The sequence below is a fragment of the Epinephelus lanceolatus genome, chromosome 12, assembly GCF_041903045.1.
Source record: "Epinephelus lanceolatus isolate andai-2023 chromosome 12, ASM4190304v1, whole genome shotgun sequence".
NCBI classification, from domain to species: domain Eukaryota; kingdom Metazoa; phylum Chordata; class Actinopteri; order Perciformes; family Serranidae; genus Epinephelus; species Epinephelus lanceolatus.
This window is the reverse complement of record NC_135745.1, coordinates 27,121,617-27,139,059: the sequence shown is the minus strand read 5'-3', so window position 1 is coordinate 27,139,059 and position 17,443 is coordinate 27,121,617. Positions and strand designations below refer to the sequence as shown.

Genomic DNA, 17,443 nt, shown 5'->3' with positions numbered 1-17,443 from the left:
ATGGGGAACTGAACTAAAAGTGAAACTTAATCCATGCCAGACTCCATCGACAAAAACAGTAATTTTATCTGGCTGAACAAGGAAGCTGCTGGTTCACCGCTGCCTAGATCGGTAGTTTTTAATTACTATTTTTGTCAATAGGGTCTGGTTTTTTAGAGAGCATAGATTAAGTTTCACTTTCGTTAAATGATAAATGAGACTTGGATTAAACTGCAGGAGTTGTGTTAGAGTTTGTAAACGGATGTTTTTTATATAGTTTTGTTGTTTTTAAATGCGATGACTTCAATTCAAAAAGATTTCCTCATAAAGTCAACATAACAGGTGATTAATTAATATAGAAATGGTCATTTGGGGGGTGAAGTATCCCTTTGTGCAAGACAAGAAAATCTTTTTCTCGATCTTCCTATAGAAAACTACAAACAAGACTCTTCACTGGCTGAACTGGACTGGTATGTATAATTTTTAAGAGTGCCTCTAAATGTTGACTTTGGAGTCCATTTTTTTAAAGTAAAAAGTGGGACTAATAAGCTAATATAACATTCAATCAAGTCTAAATGTGACTGTTAAGTACTGACTGCAGTGACTCTTTAGTGTTGTAAACCCAAAAACTCCCTCCATCAAGCACTAAATCAGCCAGAAGCAATTTCATGCACACCTTGTTAAGCGCAGTTAGCCATAGCCATATTTTGATGTTATCTAATATGCAGTTTGAAATGTTCATAAAAATCTTTGTGTAACTTTAATATTTTTACCCCCCAACAGTGATCTCGAAGTGTACCGACATACCGTGAAGTACACTCTGTGTTGCTGCATCAAGGTGGAAAAGTAAACCACTGGAGGTATGCATGCTTTTTAGTTACTCTTCAAAGAAGACAAAGAAGAGCTACATGTAGTAAAAACCCATCAGGGGAAGCCCTTTAAAATTTGTATGTTAATTATGTACATGACACTTTAAAAAAACAACTACTCACTACTTCGGTCCAACCCAGTTGCCAGAATAAATGTTGGCATTGTTACATTCATTCAAACCATGTATTTTTCATTCTTACATTTCATATGTACTCCAATTTGTTGAAACTTCTTTACATTTGATTTCATGCTGTGACAGCACTGTGGTTAAAGGATAACATCAGCATTTTTTATTTCCCCGTGTAAGTTGATCAAAGAGACTGACGTGAACAACAATTTTTGAAATTGTTAGAGTATTGACGGAGCCAGCAGCAGCCAGCAGCTATGGAATGAGCTGCAATGGAGGCAATTAGATGTTGTCACTATATGTCCATTAAAAGTGCTTGGAAAACAGCATGTTCGGTCTTGAAATATCTGGCATGGTCACTACAAATATAGCTGGAAATGTTTCAAAATCTCTTGAAAAAATACCTGCTTTTATTGCTAATAACCCGGCTGAAAATGTCCATAACCGCTTATTAAAAATACCCACTTTTGTCACTATAAATGAAGCTGGAAATGTCCTGACCTCTTGTCAAAAATACCCACTTTTGTTGCTAAAAACATGGCTGGAAATGTCCTGACCTCTTGTCAAAAAATATCCACTTTTGTTGCTAAAAACATGGCTGGAAATGTCCTGACCTCTTGACAAAAAATACCCATTTTTGTTGCTATAAATAAAGCTGGAAAATGTCCTGACCTCTTGTCAAAAAATACCCATTTTTGTTGCTATCAATAAAGCTGGAAACGTCCTGACCTCTTGTCAAAAAATATCCACTTTTGTTGCTATAAATAAAGTTATAAATGTCCTGACCTCTTGTCAAAAAATACCCATTTTTGTTGCTATAAATAAAGCTGTAAATGTCCTGACTTCTTGTCAAAAATACCCATTTTTGTCGCTATGAATAAAGCTGGAAATGTCCTGACCTCTTATAAAAAATACTCACTTTTGTTGCTAAAACCATGGCCGGAAATGTCCTGACCTACTTCTGTTGGTCTTGAACAGTGATCTGCAGCTTGGCGGCTGTCTTGCCTAGGTGTCATAGTATTCACTACCCCCTCCTTCCCCTGATGAGAAACTGAGCTTATACACATGTAATATGAACCACGTCATGCTTATTAAACATACCAATGTAACATATACAGTACAGGCCAAAAGTTTGGACACACCTTCTCATTCAATGCGTTTTCTTTATTTTCATGACTATTTACATTGTAGATTCTCACTGAAGGCATCAAAACTATGAATGAACACATGTGGAGTTATGTACTTAACAAAAAAAGGTGAAATAACTGAAAACATGTTTTATATTCTAGTTTCTTCAAAATAGCCACCCTTTGCTCTGATTACTGCTTTGCACACTCTTGGCATTCTCTCCATGAGTTTCAAGAGGTAGTCACCTGAAATGGTTTTCCAACAGTCTTGAAGGAGTTCCCAGAGGTGTTTAGCACTTGTTGGCCCCTTTGCCTTCACTCTGCAGTCCAGCTCACCCCAAACCATCTCGATTGGGTTCAGGTCCGGTGACTGTGGAGGCCAGGTCATCTGCCGCAGCACTCCATCACTCTCCTTCTTGGTCAAATAGCCCTTACACAGCCTGGAGGTGTGTTTGGGGTCATTGTCCTGTTGAAAAATAAATGATCGTCCAACTAAACGCAAACCGGATGGGATGGCATGTCGCTGCAGGATGCTGTGGTAGCCATGCTGGTTCAGTGTGCCTTCAATTTTGAATAAATCCCCAACAGTGTCACCAGCAAAACACCCCCACACCATCACACCTCCTCCTCCATGCTTCACAGTGGGAACCAGGCATGTGGAATCCATCCGTTCACCTTTTCTGCGTCTCACAAAGACACGGCGGTTGGAACCAAAGATGTCAAATTTGGACTCATCAGACCAAAGCACAGATTTCCACTGGTCTAATGTCCATTCCTTGTGTTTCTTGGCCCAAACAAATCTCTTCTGCTTGTTGCCTCTCCTCAGCAGTGGTTTCCTAGCAGCTATTTGACCATGAAGGCCTGATTCGCGCAGTCTCCTCTTAACAGTTGTTCTAGAGATGGGTCTGCTGCTAGAACTCTGTGTGGCATTCATCTGGTCTCTGATCTGAGCTGCTGTTAACTTGCGATTTCTGAGGCTGGTGACTCGGATGAACTTATCCTCAGAAGCAGAGGTGACTCTTGGTCTTCCTTTCCTGGGTCGGTCCTCATGTGTGCCAGTTTCGTTGTAGCGCTTGATGGTTTTTGCGACTCCACTTGGGGACACATTTAAAGTTTTTGCAATTTTCCAGACTGACTGACCTTCATTTCTTAAAGTAATGATGGCCACTCGTTTTTCTTTAGTTAGCTGATTGGTTCTTGCCATAATATGAATTTTAACAGTTGTCCAATAGGGCTGTCGGCTGTGTATTAACCTGACTTCTGCACAACACAACTGATGGTCCCAACCCCATTGATAAAGCAAGAAATTCCACTAATTAACCCTGATAAGGCACACCTGTGAAGTGGAAACCATTTCAGGTGACTACCTCTTGAAGTTCATCGAGAGAATGCCAAGAGTGTGCAAAGCAGTAATCAGAGCAAAGGGTGGCTATTTTGAAGAAACTAGAATATAAAACATGTTTTCAGTTATTTCACCTTTTTTTGTTAAGTACATAACTCCACATGTGTTCATTCATAGTTTTGATGCCTTCAGTGAGAATCTACAATGTAAATAGTCATGAAAATAAAGAAAACGCATTGAATGAGAAGGTGTGTCCAAACTTTTGGCCTGTACTGTATGTGCAGAAATGTACAATGCCAACATTTTATTCTATCGTCTGGGCTGGTGTATCCTGTGCCTCTGTGCATGTACCACAGTCATCTGCTGGTCACTCCTAACTGGGTTCAGAAACCTCTGGAGTTCTTTTAAATAATTTATGAGCTGAGACCAATTCCCTACACTTGGGGAGGTTTCTGCATGCCATTTTTCTTAAGAATAAGAGTAAAATTATGTTTTTTGTGGATATTTCTGACACTTCAAGACCAGAATTTTACTCTGCTTTATACATACCAGCCCTGATTCATATTATGTACCAGTTACATGTTTTCAAAAGGGATTTTTGGCATGTTGCAGCACAATTGTTGGATATGTCATGAAGGAGACTGCATGCTGGACCTGCGGAGGAGTCTGTACAGTTTGCCCTGAGTGTATCTTGATGTCAGCCTGCCTGCTGCAGTCTCACAGCACATCTCAGAGGAAAGATGGGCTAAGCACTGTGTCAGCTTCACAAGGCCCACCAGCAGAGCCCCACCACCCAGCATCAGACCGGGCCACAGTAACGCAAATAGGGCCTTCTTAAAGGTGTACTTCCTGCTCAGGATGACGTCCCTGGGGTGCCTTGTGCGGTCGCTGAAGCAAGATGCAGTGCTCCCCAGTTTAGTGTCCAAGCTGTTTTTCACTTTCAGGACCTCATCCTGAAGTTCAGTTCTGTCCATGCGACATTTGGGTATGTAGAAACACTGGGAGAGAAGAGATATGATTCAAGTGTAATTTTTATCAAGTGACAGGCTTATTACAGTTGGCAGCGCTGATTGCAATCAGTGAGACGAGCTGCAAGGTTCTTTTTTGATTCAGTATTTTGTCTGTTAAAAAAATAACAGCCCTCTCTAGCCTCTGTGTGCCGCACTGCTACTGAAAAATGTTTCATATAATTCCTCTGAATGGAACAGGAGTGCAGCATGAGAGCATCTCCTAATAATATCTGCTGGCTTATTCACAGGGGTGCAGGATTCAGAGCAGTTTTCCATCCTGTCAGCTAGTTCGGTGCAGCTTTCTGCCTCCACTTCTTTCTCGGGTGCTTTCTCAAGTCCCTGCTTACATGTCTAATATGAAAACATGGATGACTGTGAGTCCTGAGAAACATCTGCTACACCGAGTGGTCCTACTTGTCAGCTGTGGCACATAGACTTTAAGTCGTCATGCTGAAATCCACTCCTCGAGGGCCTGGAGCATCCTGCAGGTGTTGCTCCCTTACAGTCGACAAGCCACACCGGGTGTGAAGCAAACCCAAAGCTCCTAAAGCCGTAACGTAAGACTTAAAAACCTGGAATGTACTGACATAAATCCCTACCTCAGGAGCGAGGAGGACCGACTCCTCGTCAAAGTGGAGAAAAGCCCTGTGATTGGAGTCCGTGAGGTTAACCGTCACCCTGAGGCAAGGCACGGTGCTCACACCTCTGCAGTCCACCCACTCGTCTAGGACGTCGGCCTGCAGCAGCACACAGCTGGCCTCCTCCTCCCAATTACTGGAAAACAAGAGGACAATGTTGATGTACCCAGGGCTTCCAAGTCTTGTGTCTAAACCGCACTGAAAAGGCAAGAATTGTTTCTTCTTAGATCTCTGATGTGAGGACTATATTGTAGAACATCTTATAGTACAGTGGTTCCCAACTTGTCGATCCTGGTCCAAAAGTGGGTCCTGGGTCCATTCTGAATGGACCGCAAGTGACTCGCAAACGTGTCAACTTTGTAAAAACAATTTTTGGGGGGTACAATGAATGTCCGGCACAGAGCTTCTACTTTGAAGTGCTGTTCCCTGCTGTAGAGTGAGTGACGAGTGGAAAGCTAATTGACAGAGACAGCAAACTAGCTCAGTGACATGGCCAAATGCAAGTATGACGCTGAACACACTGAGCTGTGTGGACCTCGAACTAATGACTAAGGAGAAATCTGGACCTCATGGCTGGACCAGTTGGGAATCAACCCAATTGTTATAGTAGACAATTGCAGCCAGGAAAGTAGATTGCTTTGACATACCTTGAGTATTTTTTACTTATTACCTATTAATATGTCTAACTTAAAAGTTATTTTAGCCATGCCAGAGGATGGCAATGTCAGTCTGACAGTCAGTCTAAAACTTTGGTCCAGACCTGAAATACCTCGACAATAAGCCCTGACTTTTCTTTTAGTGTCACTAGCAGGTTGACATCTTTACACCTTTAGGATGGTTGAACACACACATCCATTTTATTTCTGACCATGTCCTCATCTGTACTTTGTTTTGTGCTAATGCAGCCCTAATTGTATTCTTAAAAATCACACACAAGTCATACTGTCTGTCATGTGATGTCCCTTCTACCATCAGCAGACAAACTACAGTGTACCTGTTAACATAAGGTTTGACCATCGTGAAGCCGACCACAAAGAACATGAGCACAGAGAAGGCCATCATGGCGAAGCCCAGCAGGATGGCTCTGTCCTCCCCGACACTTGACACCGGCATCTGGGTCCGAGCTCGCTGCTGCCCTCCACGCCCATTCACCCCTCTGCTCCACTCGTACTCCTGCGCTGCGGCTGTGTGAAAGGGCTCCCTGTGTCTGTCATACAAACACACAAACACACACATGGATACATGGACGCTGGGGATGTAACGATTTAATCCAGCAGTGATAAAAATTAGATTTTTGAGTCGATGCATCAAAAAATTTCATGTTCGACTCATAAATTGATTTGGTTCGTTTGATTAATTTTCTGTTCTTCAAACTGCACAATCCCCCCTCAGGGCTTAAAGTATGTTCTGCTCATAAATCTATTTGGTTCATTTGATAAATTTTCTATTCTTTCAAATTACACGATTCCCCTTCAGGGCTGAAACTGAACAGATTTAGACTTTTGAAATAAAAACACATGTTCGCACCAGTTCAAAGATTTAAGTTTAAGCTGTGGTCTCAGATGAAAGCAGCTCATGTGGCTATGTAATATTTTAAACATCTTCCCCAATGTTTTCTCTTTTTGTTCATTTAGCATTGCACAAAAGAGCCGTCATAAAGATTTAACCAGTCAAAACTAGTGCTTTAACTACATTTATTAGTAACACTATAAAGACAGAAGTCAGTCTGTGATGTTTCAAGATGAGATACACTTTAAAGGGGAAATTAAAGAGAGACAAATTAAAACAGCCATGCTAACAGCTCTGTGAGGCTGTACTAACACACTGATGTTAAATGTTACCATGTTCACATTCTTAGTTTAGCACGTTAGCATGCTACTTAGCACTAAACACATTGTATAGCTGAGGCTGATAGAATGTCATTAGCAGCCAGATGATGGCGCAAGATGGAAAGTCAGGGGATCAACAAAGTTATTACAGTCAGAGCTTTGATCGGGCCTCCAAAAAATCAGGCCAAACCCAACATAAACTCGACGGAGCCTGAACCACGGCAGCAATTTTGGGCCTGAGCTCTGTTACAAACCCAAATTTCTACTGTTAAACATATATTTTATTTTATATATTATAATATATATTTTTTAATGTCCATGCATCCATTTTCATCCGCTTATCCAAGGCCGGGTCGCGGGGGCAGCAGGCCGGGCAAAGCACCCCAGACGTCCCTAACCTGGGGGACCCCAAGGTGTTCCCAGGCCAGATGAGATATGTAATCCCTCCAACATATTCTGGGTCTGCCCCGGGGCCTCCTACTAGTGGGACATATCCAGAACACCTCTAACGGGAGGTGCCCAGGAGGCATCCTGATGGGATGCCCGAACCACCTCAACTGACCCCTTTCAATGCGAAGGAGCAGCAGCTCTACTCCAAGATCCCTCCGAAATGTGCAAGCTCCTTACCCTATCTCTAAGGCTGAGCCGGGCCACCCCACGGAGGAAACTCATTTCGGCCACTTGTCTCATTCTTTTGGTCAGTACCCAGAGCTCATGACCATAAGTGAGGGTTGGGACGTAGATGGACCAGTAAAAAGACGGACTGGCGCAATGCCTGCATCACTGCAGAAGCCGCGCCAAACTGCCGATCTATCTCACACTCCATTCTACCCTCACTCGTGAACAAGACCCAGAGATACTTGAACGCCCTCGCTTAAGGCAGAAACTCTCTCCCAACCCGCAGAGGGCAATCCACCGTTTTCCAGCAGAGAACCATGGCTTCAGATTTGGAGTTAATATTAAAACATTGATTACAAGCTAAGGGCTGACATGTTGCTCCGTTGTACTGCCACTTTCCCTCCCTCAGTTGCAGTTCTCTCTCTCTTTCCCTCTTGGTTCAGTCAACTGAAACTTTTGCTATTTGCACACGAGAACTGCCAGTTTCATTTTCAAAACTAAGAAACTAAACAAACAAAAAACGGTAAATTGGCGAGAACCCAACCCGATTCAAGCCCATGGGAATATTGAGAAATTATAGCCTGGCAGGTTAGGACAGGCCCACTGGAGCTCAGGCAGAGAATCAGAGCTCTAACAACAGTGATGTACTGAACATTACAATCTCCATAAACACATAATCCTACATTTCCCATAATTCTTTATAGCGTATGTCTTACAAACTTCACAACCCCATTTCATAACACAGACTTCCTGTTATGCTTTTCTGTAGTGATGTTAGTGATGGGTGTTCATATTAAACGTGGCTTAAGTTTCAAATAATGACGTAAACATATATAAAAGTAATCCCTGTGAGCGAAAGCCTCAGGCTCCAGACTGTTCTGATTACTCTGTTTCCAAATGATTTTTCTACTTTGCCAACAAGCTGACGTCAGCTCGTGATGGATGTCTTTATTTGGTCATTAACATTATGTAGCCTACACTGCTACTACATGCTAACGTCAGGGATGTTCCCCTGACGTGACCATAGTGTAGTTCATTTATAGCCTAACATTAACTTTTTTACTTTTGGCGATGGTATTTAGGCTTCAGTAATCATAAAAGTGGTGTTCATTTGTGAAGCTTATCTTGCTGAACAAAGCATATCATAAACATTTGTTTGCCACAGAGCTTGTTTTCGGCAATAATCCAAAAATCCCATAGGCTTTTCGTCAAGGAATCTAGTGTGATGCTAACTTCCGCGTCGGCCTACAGAAAAACATCATCCCTTTGTGGCTACAGTGAAGGTGCAGAGGAACTGACATAAGGAGGGCCCACAAAGCCTGACCAATCAGAACCTACCAGGTCTTTTCAGGAGGGGACCTTAAAGAGACAGGCACTAAAACAGAGCGTCTCAGACAGAGAGTGAGTACGTGTTCCTGCACAGACAGCATTTTGTGACAATAAAGTATATAAACATGTTACAGTAGAACCCCAAAATACAAGTATGAACCTGAATATGAGCTTAATAGGTCCCCTTTAAGTTTTCAAGGCCAAAGTGAGAACCCTGATGACCTTATCAAGTATTATTTCGTCAGATAGCTCCTTCCAGAGCCACAAATTCATAATACAACTGTTTTTAAAGTAGCTCTCTTAGTGCCGTGTAAACTGACCTTGATAAGCAAAATCTGTGGAGGGTTTCTTTAATGCAATATTTATGGATTTTAGTTACAGATCTACATTTGGCTTTCCAGACACATACAGTGTGTCTAATCCTGCTCAGATGTGCCAAAGAGTTGGAGATCTGAATGTGAGGCTTTGTTTAAACTTCACCTAATGATCTCCCAACAGTGTTTTCAAAGCTGCCCGGCCCAGTCGATCGTCTTCTCTTACCGTGTCTGCCGCCTGCGAGCACCCTGCAGGTTGATGTTAATGGGAATGGTGAACGACCTCCGGGGAGAAGCTGTGTTCAAGAACATGCCCACTCCTATCTCTGTCTCAGCCACCTCCCAGTATGTACAGTATATCCACCTAATAAGCTCCGCTCTATATGAAAGTCAAATGTCCCTCTGTCAACAGCTGATCAGTGTGTGTCCCCAACAGGCTCCAGTGAAGCGCGGTGACTGACTGAGTGGACCAGATTGCAGTTTATTCACTGGGGGACTTCCTGTTGTTTACCAAGGCTCAAAGGTGAGTGCAACAACACCTTCCTCTCTCATGTGTGTTTCTATAGAAACAACCACAGGTAAGGCAGGTAGGATGCTAATAGCATCTCAGTGGGCCCGTGAGCCTCAGCTGCATGTAGTAATTTGCCATGGAAAACCTGAATGAATCCCGTCTTCACTATTAACTTTTTACTCGAGAGGAAACAGCACTCTGACAGTGCATGTTAGTCAGAAGGAAAAGTTGCAGTTGTGTGTTGTTGCAAGTGAAAAAGTTGGGAAAGTTGCCAATTCAATCACATCTACACACATAACACACAACAATCTTATCTTATCTTATCTTATCTTATCTTACCTTACCTTACCTTACCTTACCTTGTCTCGTCTCGTCTCGTCTCGTCTCGTCTGAATGCCAAACTCAAGGCTCAGAAACTGCAGTCTGTAAACTAATGGCTGAATTCACAGTAGCTATGTCCATCATTTTTACAGTTTATGGTTTAACCCCCAAAAAATAGCTTCGGAGTATGTGGGATTTTCTTTGTTGTTGTTGTTGTTGGTAGACAGCCCAGTCTGCAGGAAGTGACAATCAGCAGCAACTGCAAAAGGGGGCAATACCACCAACCTGTTCGCCCACCTTTGCCTCCATCATCCTGCAGATTTGACTTTCTGCAAAACATCCTACAAGGTGACATTATAATGATGTCTGGTGTTAGTCTTTGTGGCTTTTTTGTTAATCAATTTATCAGGCTGCCTTTTCACTATCCACTAGGTGTAACTGCTCTTTCTGTTCCATTTTATGGTGATAGACTCTCCCCACCTTCCTACGTTCGTATTTTGGGTATACTTCATTTGCCAAAAAAGAGACAGAACATTATTGTATTTATAGGGCAGCAATGTGGTGCAGTGGTTAGCATTGTCACTTCACAGCAAGAGGGTACTGATTCAAACCCAGGGTGGGGGAGCACCTCTCTGTGGAGTTTGCATGTTCTCCCCGTGTAAGCATGGGTTTTCTCTGGGTACTCCAGCTTTCTCCCACAGTCCAAAGACATGCAGGTTAATTGGTGACTCTAAATTGTCCGTAGGTGTGAATGTGAGTGTGAATGGTTGTCTGTCTCTATGTGTCAGCCCTGTGATAGTCTGGTGACCTGTCCAGGGTGTACTCTGCCTCTTGCACAATGTCAGCTGGGATAGGCTCCAGCATCCCTGCAACCCCTAACAGGATAAGCGGTTACGGAAAATGAATGATTTAATGAATATCATACTTATAATCTTTTATATTTATTGTATTTATCATGACAAAGAACAAGAACTAATTTAGATTCACCAATTAACCTGCATGTCTTTGGACTGTTGGAGGAAGCTGGAGTACCTGGAGAAAACCCACACTGACACAGTTGGAACATGCAAACTCTGCACAGAAGGGCCCCAGCTGGCCGGTGGATTTGAACGCCTAACCTTCTTGTTGTGAGGCAACAGTACAAATCACTACACCACCGTGCTGCCCACAATAATAGCATAAATCAAACAATGAAATGCCGAACTTGAGGCTTTAAAACTGCAGCACACAAACCAATGGGTGGCGTCATGGTAGTTACGTCCATGATTAATACAGTCTGTGGTTTCTACAGTAGTCCAGAGCAGACAAACCAAACACTGGCTCCAGATGGGGCCATTCACGTTTTTGCTTTGGCCACCATAGTTAGCAGCCCCTTCACACCTTCGAACCCTCTTGCTGTGAGGTGAGAGTACTAACCACTGTAGCACCGTGCCGGCCACAATAATAACAAAAATCAAGCAATGAGAGAATACCGTATGTGCAAATTTTCAAATTTCGTTGTCTTATTTTTATGCTCTGTCCTGGCTGGCTTTTGCCTCTTCATTCCCCATACACTCCACTTTAACATTTTCCTTATGTTCGATATTTTTGAATGTTAAAAAACATTTCTTGGGGTTAAATTTTTGGGCAGCCCCCCTCTGGGAGTCACCCTAGGCAGCTGCCTATGTCGCCTATAGGAAGATCTGCCTCTGATTTGACTGACAGCATTTTTTTCTTCCACATTTTATTAGTTGAAATTAGTTTAATTAGAAATTAGTCTGAATTCTGTTGGCAAAAATAATTGTGTAGTAAAGATCTGAGCCCTCACACACATACAGAGATAAAAGAGATACTGACCCAAACGTATGTGTCCTTCACCATTTCATTATCCTGTCAGCTCGTTGAGCTCCAGACCTCTCAGACTATCCCGACACTGTGTGACATGGGAGCAGAATGCTGAGTGGGTTTATATGTGTTATTCAAACAATCGAAACTCACTGTATTATTCATGGGTTTCTGGAAAAACATATGGAGGTATTAACTTGGTGACAGTTCTGTTTAATATAACAAGCCCAGGGCTAGGAACACCACAGCAGCTTGAGCACAGCGCCAACCTTTCAATAAAACAGACAGCGGTGTCATACCTAATTTATTCAGCATTAAATACAATAAGGCATTATTTTATTTTAGAATATTTTCCTTTACCTCTTTATCAAATGTTCTGCTGTAAGGCTTCTTATTCTGGGAAATGTAATCGCAGTTTATCCGATATATTTTATCACCTGTATGGTTTTATTACTGTGTGTGATGTATCTGTGAGCTGCCAAGTGGAGTCTCTTCTTGTAAAAGTTATTTCGTACCCATAGCCTACAAGAAGGCAGACAGGCCCTGGCACTTTTTTTTCACTAGGCCGTGGGAGAATCAAGTGCTTTTGATGAAACTGAAGAAAACAAGATTAAAAATGTATAAAGCTGAGTGTACTTTACCTCACCTGGTAACCCGAGACATTGCCTTGACCGTGAGGCTCACAGCGTGATGCTGCGCTGCGGACGTGACTCAAAGAGAATTTCATCTTTAACATAAATGCCTAATGGGGACGGACTGCTGCAATCATTTCAGTTTGTTTTCGTTGCTGATTTGATGTATTCTGCCCTGCGTCTCAGGTCTCACCCCCGCTGAGCCTCTTCTATAGGAGGAACCTCGTGTGATCTCATTTTTCAGTCTCTAAGAAGTTTTCAAATGACCGACAAGTTCCTCTGATTATCCGGGCCAGCAGTTGTAATTGTACGCACAATGTTTCCTGTTATCTGATTATACAGCTGAGCAGCATTCGTGGACAACATGCACAGCCAAATGTCGGTGCATTAAAGGCAGCGAGTCACAGAGCACAATGGATAATCACCAAAAGAGGAATCTAACTTTCTTCACAATTGGACTGATATTTATGCTGAGCGGCATTGAGTACGGTAAGTTCATTATGACAGCTTTATAGACGTGAAGACATGAGATAATGGTCTCATTAGAGCTGAATCTGCCTGGCATTTTGGCTGAAGCACACATCACAGAGAGCATTTTAAATTGAAATATATTTTTCCGTGGGTAAACAAGGCTTGTCATTTACATGTCTCCCTTGTTTTTTTCTCCCTCCACACTCATCTTTCCTTCATCTCTTCTTTTCTGGTGGTCTCAGCTGTCATTCTGCCCACAATATGGAAGTATCTTCAGATTTTGGAGGCCCCCCCTTACTTCTTGGGTCTGGGTCTGTCTGCCTTCAGTTTGAGCGGGCTGATCACAGGTCCGCTTTTCGGGCTGTGGTCAGACCGGACCAAAACTACAAAGTCCATCATCCTTGTCTCCAATCTTTTTGAGATTGCTGGTGAGTGATCAAACCACAAGACAAATCACATGATTATAGAAAGCACTGGCGTGACTGTGTTTGTGTAAACTCAGACTGTAGCCAGAAGGTTTGAATGTATTAATATGATTAAATGGCCGTTATCAGTCGTTATCAGCCACATAGAAGATACATACCTGATACATCTACTAGTGGGTTCAGAGTGCCGTTGTCAGCCTGGACATGTTAGGCCCTGATCACACATAAAGTGTTTAAGCAGCTGGAGGCGCCCTTTTGTAATTGTGTTTCGTGAGAATTAAGCTGTTTCCTTATTGCCGCATGCCTTGCATTTCTGTGCTCAAGGTACCTAGCCTTTTTGCCGGAGCACTCTGAACTCCTCAAGTTGAAAAAACTTAAGGTCAGGGCAGAAAAATGCCAGACATTATCTCTGCTTTTTTTTCCCATTGTCCAATCAGCTGATTGGAGAGGCAGTCCTTCTGTGGTGGCCACGACAACAAGTTTACAGTTGGTAAACAATAAAGGAGAAACTGGTGGTACTCTCCGTTTCCCTGTGCCCACAAACTGTTTACCAAAATCTTGTCCCGTTGCCGACAGATTCTGCGTACATATGCAGATATCGATTTACAAAAATTGATGCCAACATAAAGGATGCATGATTCGCTTGATCCCCCACAACTTCACCCTCTCGTCTAAATATGGTCACCTCTGGCTTCAAAAAACCAAGATGGCGACGGCCGAAACGCAAAACACAACGCTTCATAACTGCAGTCCACAAACCAGTGGGGGACGTCACGGTAGCTACGTCCGTTGTTTAAACAGTTTATGTTTATGGTCCTTTACATAGAAATCCCCAAGTAGTGAACAATGAGTAAGTAATGCACTGTGATGTACAAGACCAAATTTAAGCCACTGACTGTAGCCAGGATCACGTCTGGCTCCAAAACACCAAGATGGCGACGGGCGAAATGCCAAAATTGAGTTTTCAAAACAGCAGTCCATAAACTAATGTTTTTTTTTGTTTTTGGTAGCAAAAAAAAAATCAACATTAATGCCAACTGTACAGGGGGTGAATTTTTTTTATAACACGTGTGGGCAGTACAGTGTTTGAAATGCATGTATCTATTTTCGTACGTAAAGAGAGTATGGGCCTTGGTGGATTGGTCAAACAACACAGGATTCGTAAGTTGTCACATGATGTGTGTGTTAGTAGGGCCTAACAAAAGTACTTCCTCTACACCAAACCATGATCTTTATTCTATATCAAATGACTTAGTATTTGCACCTAGACCTATTGAAAGTAAAAGTGAAACCTAACGAAACTGCAACTGTTTTAATGGGCTGATATTGGCTGTCCAAACCTACTAGCAGATGCAGAAGGCCCTTTCTAACCCATATCTATGAGGCTGATAACCTCTGATGACACCCATTCAGTCGAATGATAACATTCCAACAGCCTGGCTACAGTCAGACAGTACTTCACATGTTCATTATTCACTACTCACTTCATGAGGAACTCTATGTAAAGGACTATAAATGTATAGTCCTACATACATTGGTTACATTGGTTTGTGGACTGCCGTTATAAAGCCTTGTGTTTCGCATTTCGGCTGTCACCATTTTGTATTTTTTGGAGCCAGAAGTGACCATATTTAGATGAGAGGGTGGAGGTGTAGAGAAGCGAGGGGCAGATCTGACTCATGAACTGTAACAACATCTCGCCTGTCACTTAAGCGGCCCCGCCCTTAAATATAACTAACTTTGAGCCTTAATGAAACGTAAAGGGTGAATAATAAAAGAAGTCACCCACTGTACAGATTTCATGAATGTTGAAATTAGCCATAGAGACCAAACTGTTTTTGCACCAGGCTGTGAGTTCATCTTTAAACTTTTTTTTTGTATATTTTGTCTCTTTTTTTGGCAAATGAATACCACCCAAAATGGCGTAGGAAGGTGGAGAGAGAGTTTATCACCATAAAAGGGAACAAAAAGAGAGAGCAGTTACATTTAATGGACAGTGAAAAGGCAACACGATAAAGTGATAAACAAAAACGCCACAAGGACTAACACCAGCCATCATTATAATGTCACCTTGTAGGAAGTTTTGCAGAAAGTCAAATCCACAGGATCCCCCACAGGTGGGGGAACAGGTTGGTGGTATTGCCCCCTTTTGTGGTTACTGTTGATTGCCCCAAGAAAAACACTCCCACATACTCCAACATTGGCGAGCTAATTTTTTGGGGGTGTTAAACCATAGACTATAAATACCGGACACAGCTACGGTCAACCCACCCATTAGTTTATGGACTTCTGTTTTGAAACCCCAAGTTTGGCATTTTGCCCGTCGCCATCTTGGTGTTTTGGAGCCAGACGTGATCACAGCTACAGTCAGTGGCTAAAATTTGGTCTTTGTACGTCAGTGTATCACTTATTCATTGCTCACTACTCACTACATGGGGATTTCCATGATGTCACCCATTGGTTTGTGGACTGCTGTTCTGAAGCCTTGTGTTTTGCGTTTCGGCCGTCGCCATCTTGGTTTTTTGAAGCCAGAAGTGACCATATTTGGACATGGGTGGAGCTGTGGAAGAGCAAGTGAATCTGACTCATGAACTGTCACTCAAGCCCTTAAATATGCACAACTTTGGGCCTTAATAAAATGTAAATATGCTGAGTTATAAAAAATTCACCCCCTGTACAGTTGTCATGAATGTTTGAATCGGCCACAGAGACCAAAACTGTTTTTGTACCAGGCTGTAAACATGTTTATTTCTACAGTAAATTTGGGCACTTTAACACCAGGGTCTATGGAGATTGATTCTGTTTTGGGAGCAAGTCTCAAGTAGCCATTAGAGGAACTGCAGTTTTAACACTTCCAGATTGACATCATCATCATTTTTCAGCCTCGGAGATTTCCGCTTGACTAAAAAGTGTCTCTCAAATGTTTTCCGGTGATTCATTTCATATAAATTTTGTTTTCTTGTATGTGCAATGCATGATGGTTGTTAGTGATCGTAAATTGTACACTACTTTTTGTAAGATGAACTCTCAGGAGATCACAAAAGTCTTTAGGATTCAGGACTGTCTGTACAAAATTTCATGGCAATCCCTCCAATAGTGGTTGAGACATTCATGTTTCAGCCTTAAAGTGAATAACTTGTCTCACACATTTTTCAGCATGATTTTCATTTTCATGTGTCCCCAGGTAACTTCATGTATTTTATTGGATACTCAAAGTGGCTGTTGTTATGCAGTCGGCTTGTAGCAGGTGACACATACACGCTCACATGCATGCATGTCATGAAATAACACCCAAAGCCTGCTGTAAAGGTGTAACAGAAAGCTGCTGTTTTCCTCTCAGGTGTCGGCGCAGGAGCGGGCTCCTCCATCTTCGGTTTCCTGACTCGGTGCACTCGTCCCGAGGAGCGCGCCGGCATCTTTGCGGCCATCATGGCCTGTCGACAAGCTGGCCTTCTTGTGGGTCAGTTTCTCCCCCTTCATCTTACTACAGAGAGAGGTGTCTCTTTCCCTCCACCTCCTCTGTCTTCTGAGAAATATCAGACACTGGGGAGGATATGATGTGGAGGGATGTGATGTCCTCTTTGATGTTCACTTTCAACTGTGAGAAGGAGACATTCAATGGAAATCACTGATGTGGAGGCTACTGTCTCTGCACACCACTCTGTTTTTACTTCTTCTCTAAAGCTCTTCCTCCTGTCTCTCCAGGGCCGGCGTTCAACCTGTTCCTGCGGCTGTGTGATTTCAAACTTGGGCCCTTTGCTGTGAACAAATATACGTCTCCTGGGGTAACAGCATCCAGATAATCAGTAATCTAAGGTTCTCTGAAAGCCTCATGAATACAGAAACAACCTTCAGAAATAGTCGCTCTACATTCTGCACTCCTGCTGCAGTTTTCTGCTTTGTTCTCTGAGTAAGAAGAATACAAAACACCTGCAGCGATATTCAGGCCCGTAACAACCCAAATCGATCTATTTCCATCTCATGAGTCTCTGAATACCTGTAGAACGGATGTAGCTCAAATGAGATATAACAAAGCTCCGGCGCCTACTTCCATTTTTCCACATAATTTGACGCTG

At 42.6% G+C, this 17,443-nt stretch overlaps 2 protein-coding genes across 3 annotated transcripts in view; one reads left to right on the top strand and one right to left on the bottom strand.

Annotated features, from left to right (window-relative positions):
* Positions 1 to 3,956: 3,956 nt before the first annotated feature.
* kcnmb3 (potassium calcium-activated channel subfamily M regulatory beta subunit 3) lies at positions 3,957 to 9,495 on the bottom strand. The gene is made up of 4 exons (XM_078173192.1): positions 9,410 to 9,495; positions 6,088 to 6,294; positions 5,055 to 5,229; positions 3,957 to 4,443 (listed from the first exon to the last, which is right to left on the bottom strand). The coding sequence occupies exons 1-4, from the start codon at positions 9,493 to 9,495 to the stop codon at positions 4,075 to 4,077; spliced, it is 837 nt and encodes a 278-aa protein (XP_078029318.1). The 3' UTR covers positions 3,957 to 4,074.
* mfsd8l2 (major facilitator superfamily domain containing 8-like 2) overlaps positions 9,400 to 17,443 on the top strand; it is a 24,272-nt gene continuing 16,228 nt past the window's right edge. The window contains exons 1-7 of one of the 2 annotated variants that reach the window (XM_078173191.1): positions 9,400 to 9,528; positions 9,620 to 9,706; positions 12,814 to 12,960; positions 13,185 to 13,370; positions 16,552 to 16,614; positions 16,708 to 16,827; positions 17,073 to 17,152. In XM_078173191.1, coding sequence (XP_078029317.1) covers positions 12,885 to 12,960; positions 13,185 to 13,370; positions 16,552 to 16,614; positions 16,708 to 16,827; positions 17,073 to 17,152 — 525 coding nt within the window. In that variant the 5' untranslated portion in view covers positions 9,400 to 9,528; positions 9,620 to 9,706; positions 12,814 to 12,884. Of the gene's footprint in view, positions 9,529 to 9,619; positions 9,707 to 12,717; positions 12,961 to 13,184; positions 13,371 to 16,551; positions 16,615 to 16,707; positions 16,828 to 17,072; positions 17,153 to 17,443 lie in introns of those variants that run through there. The other variant, XM_033651437.2, reaches the window with a different exon arrangement.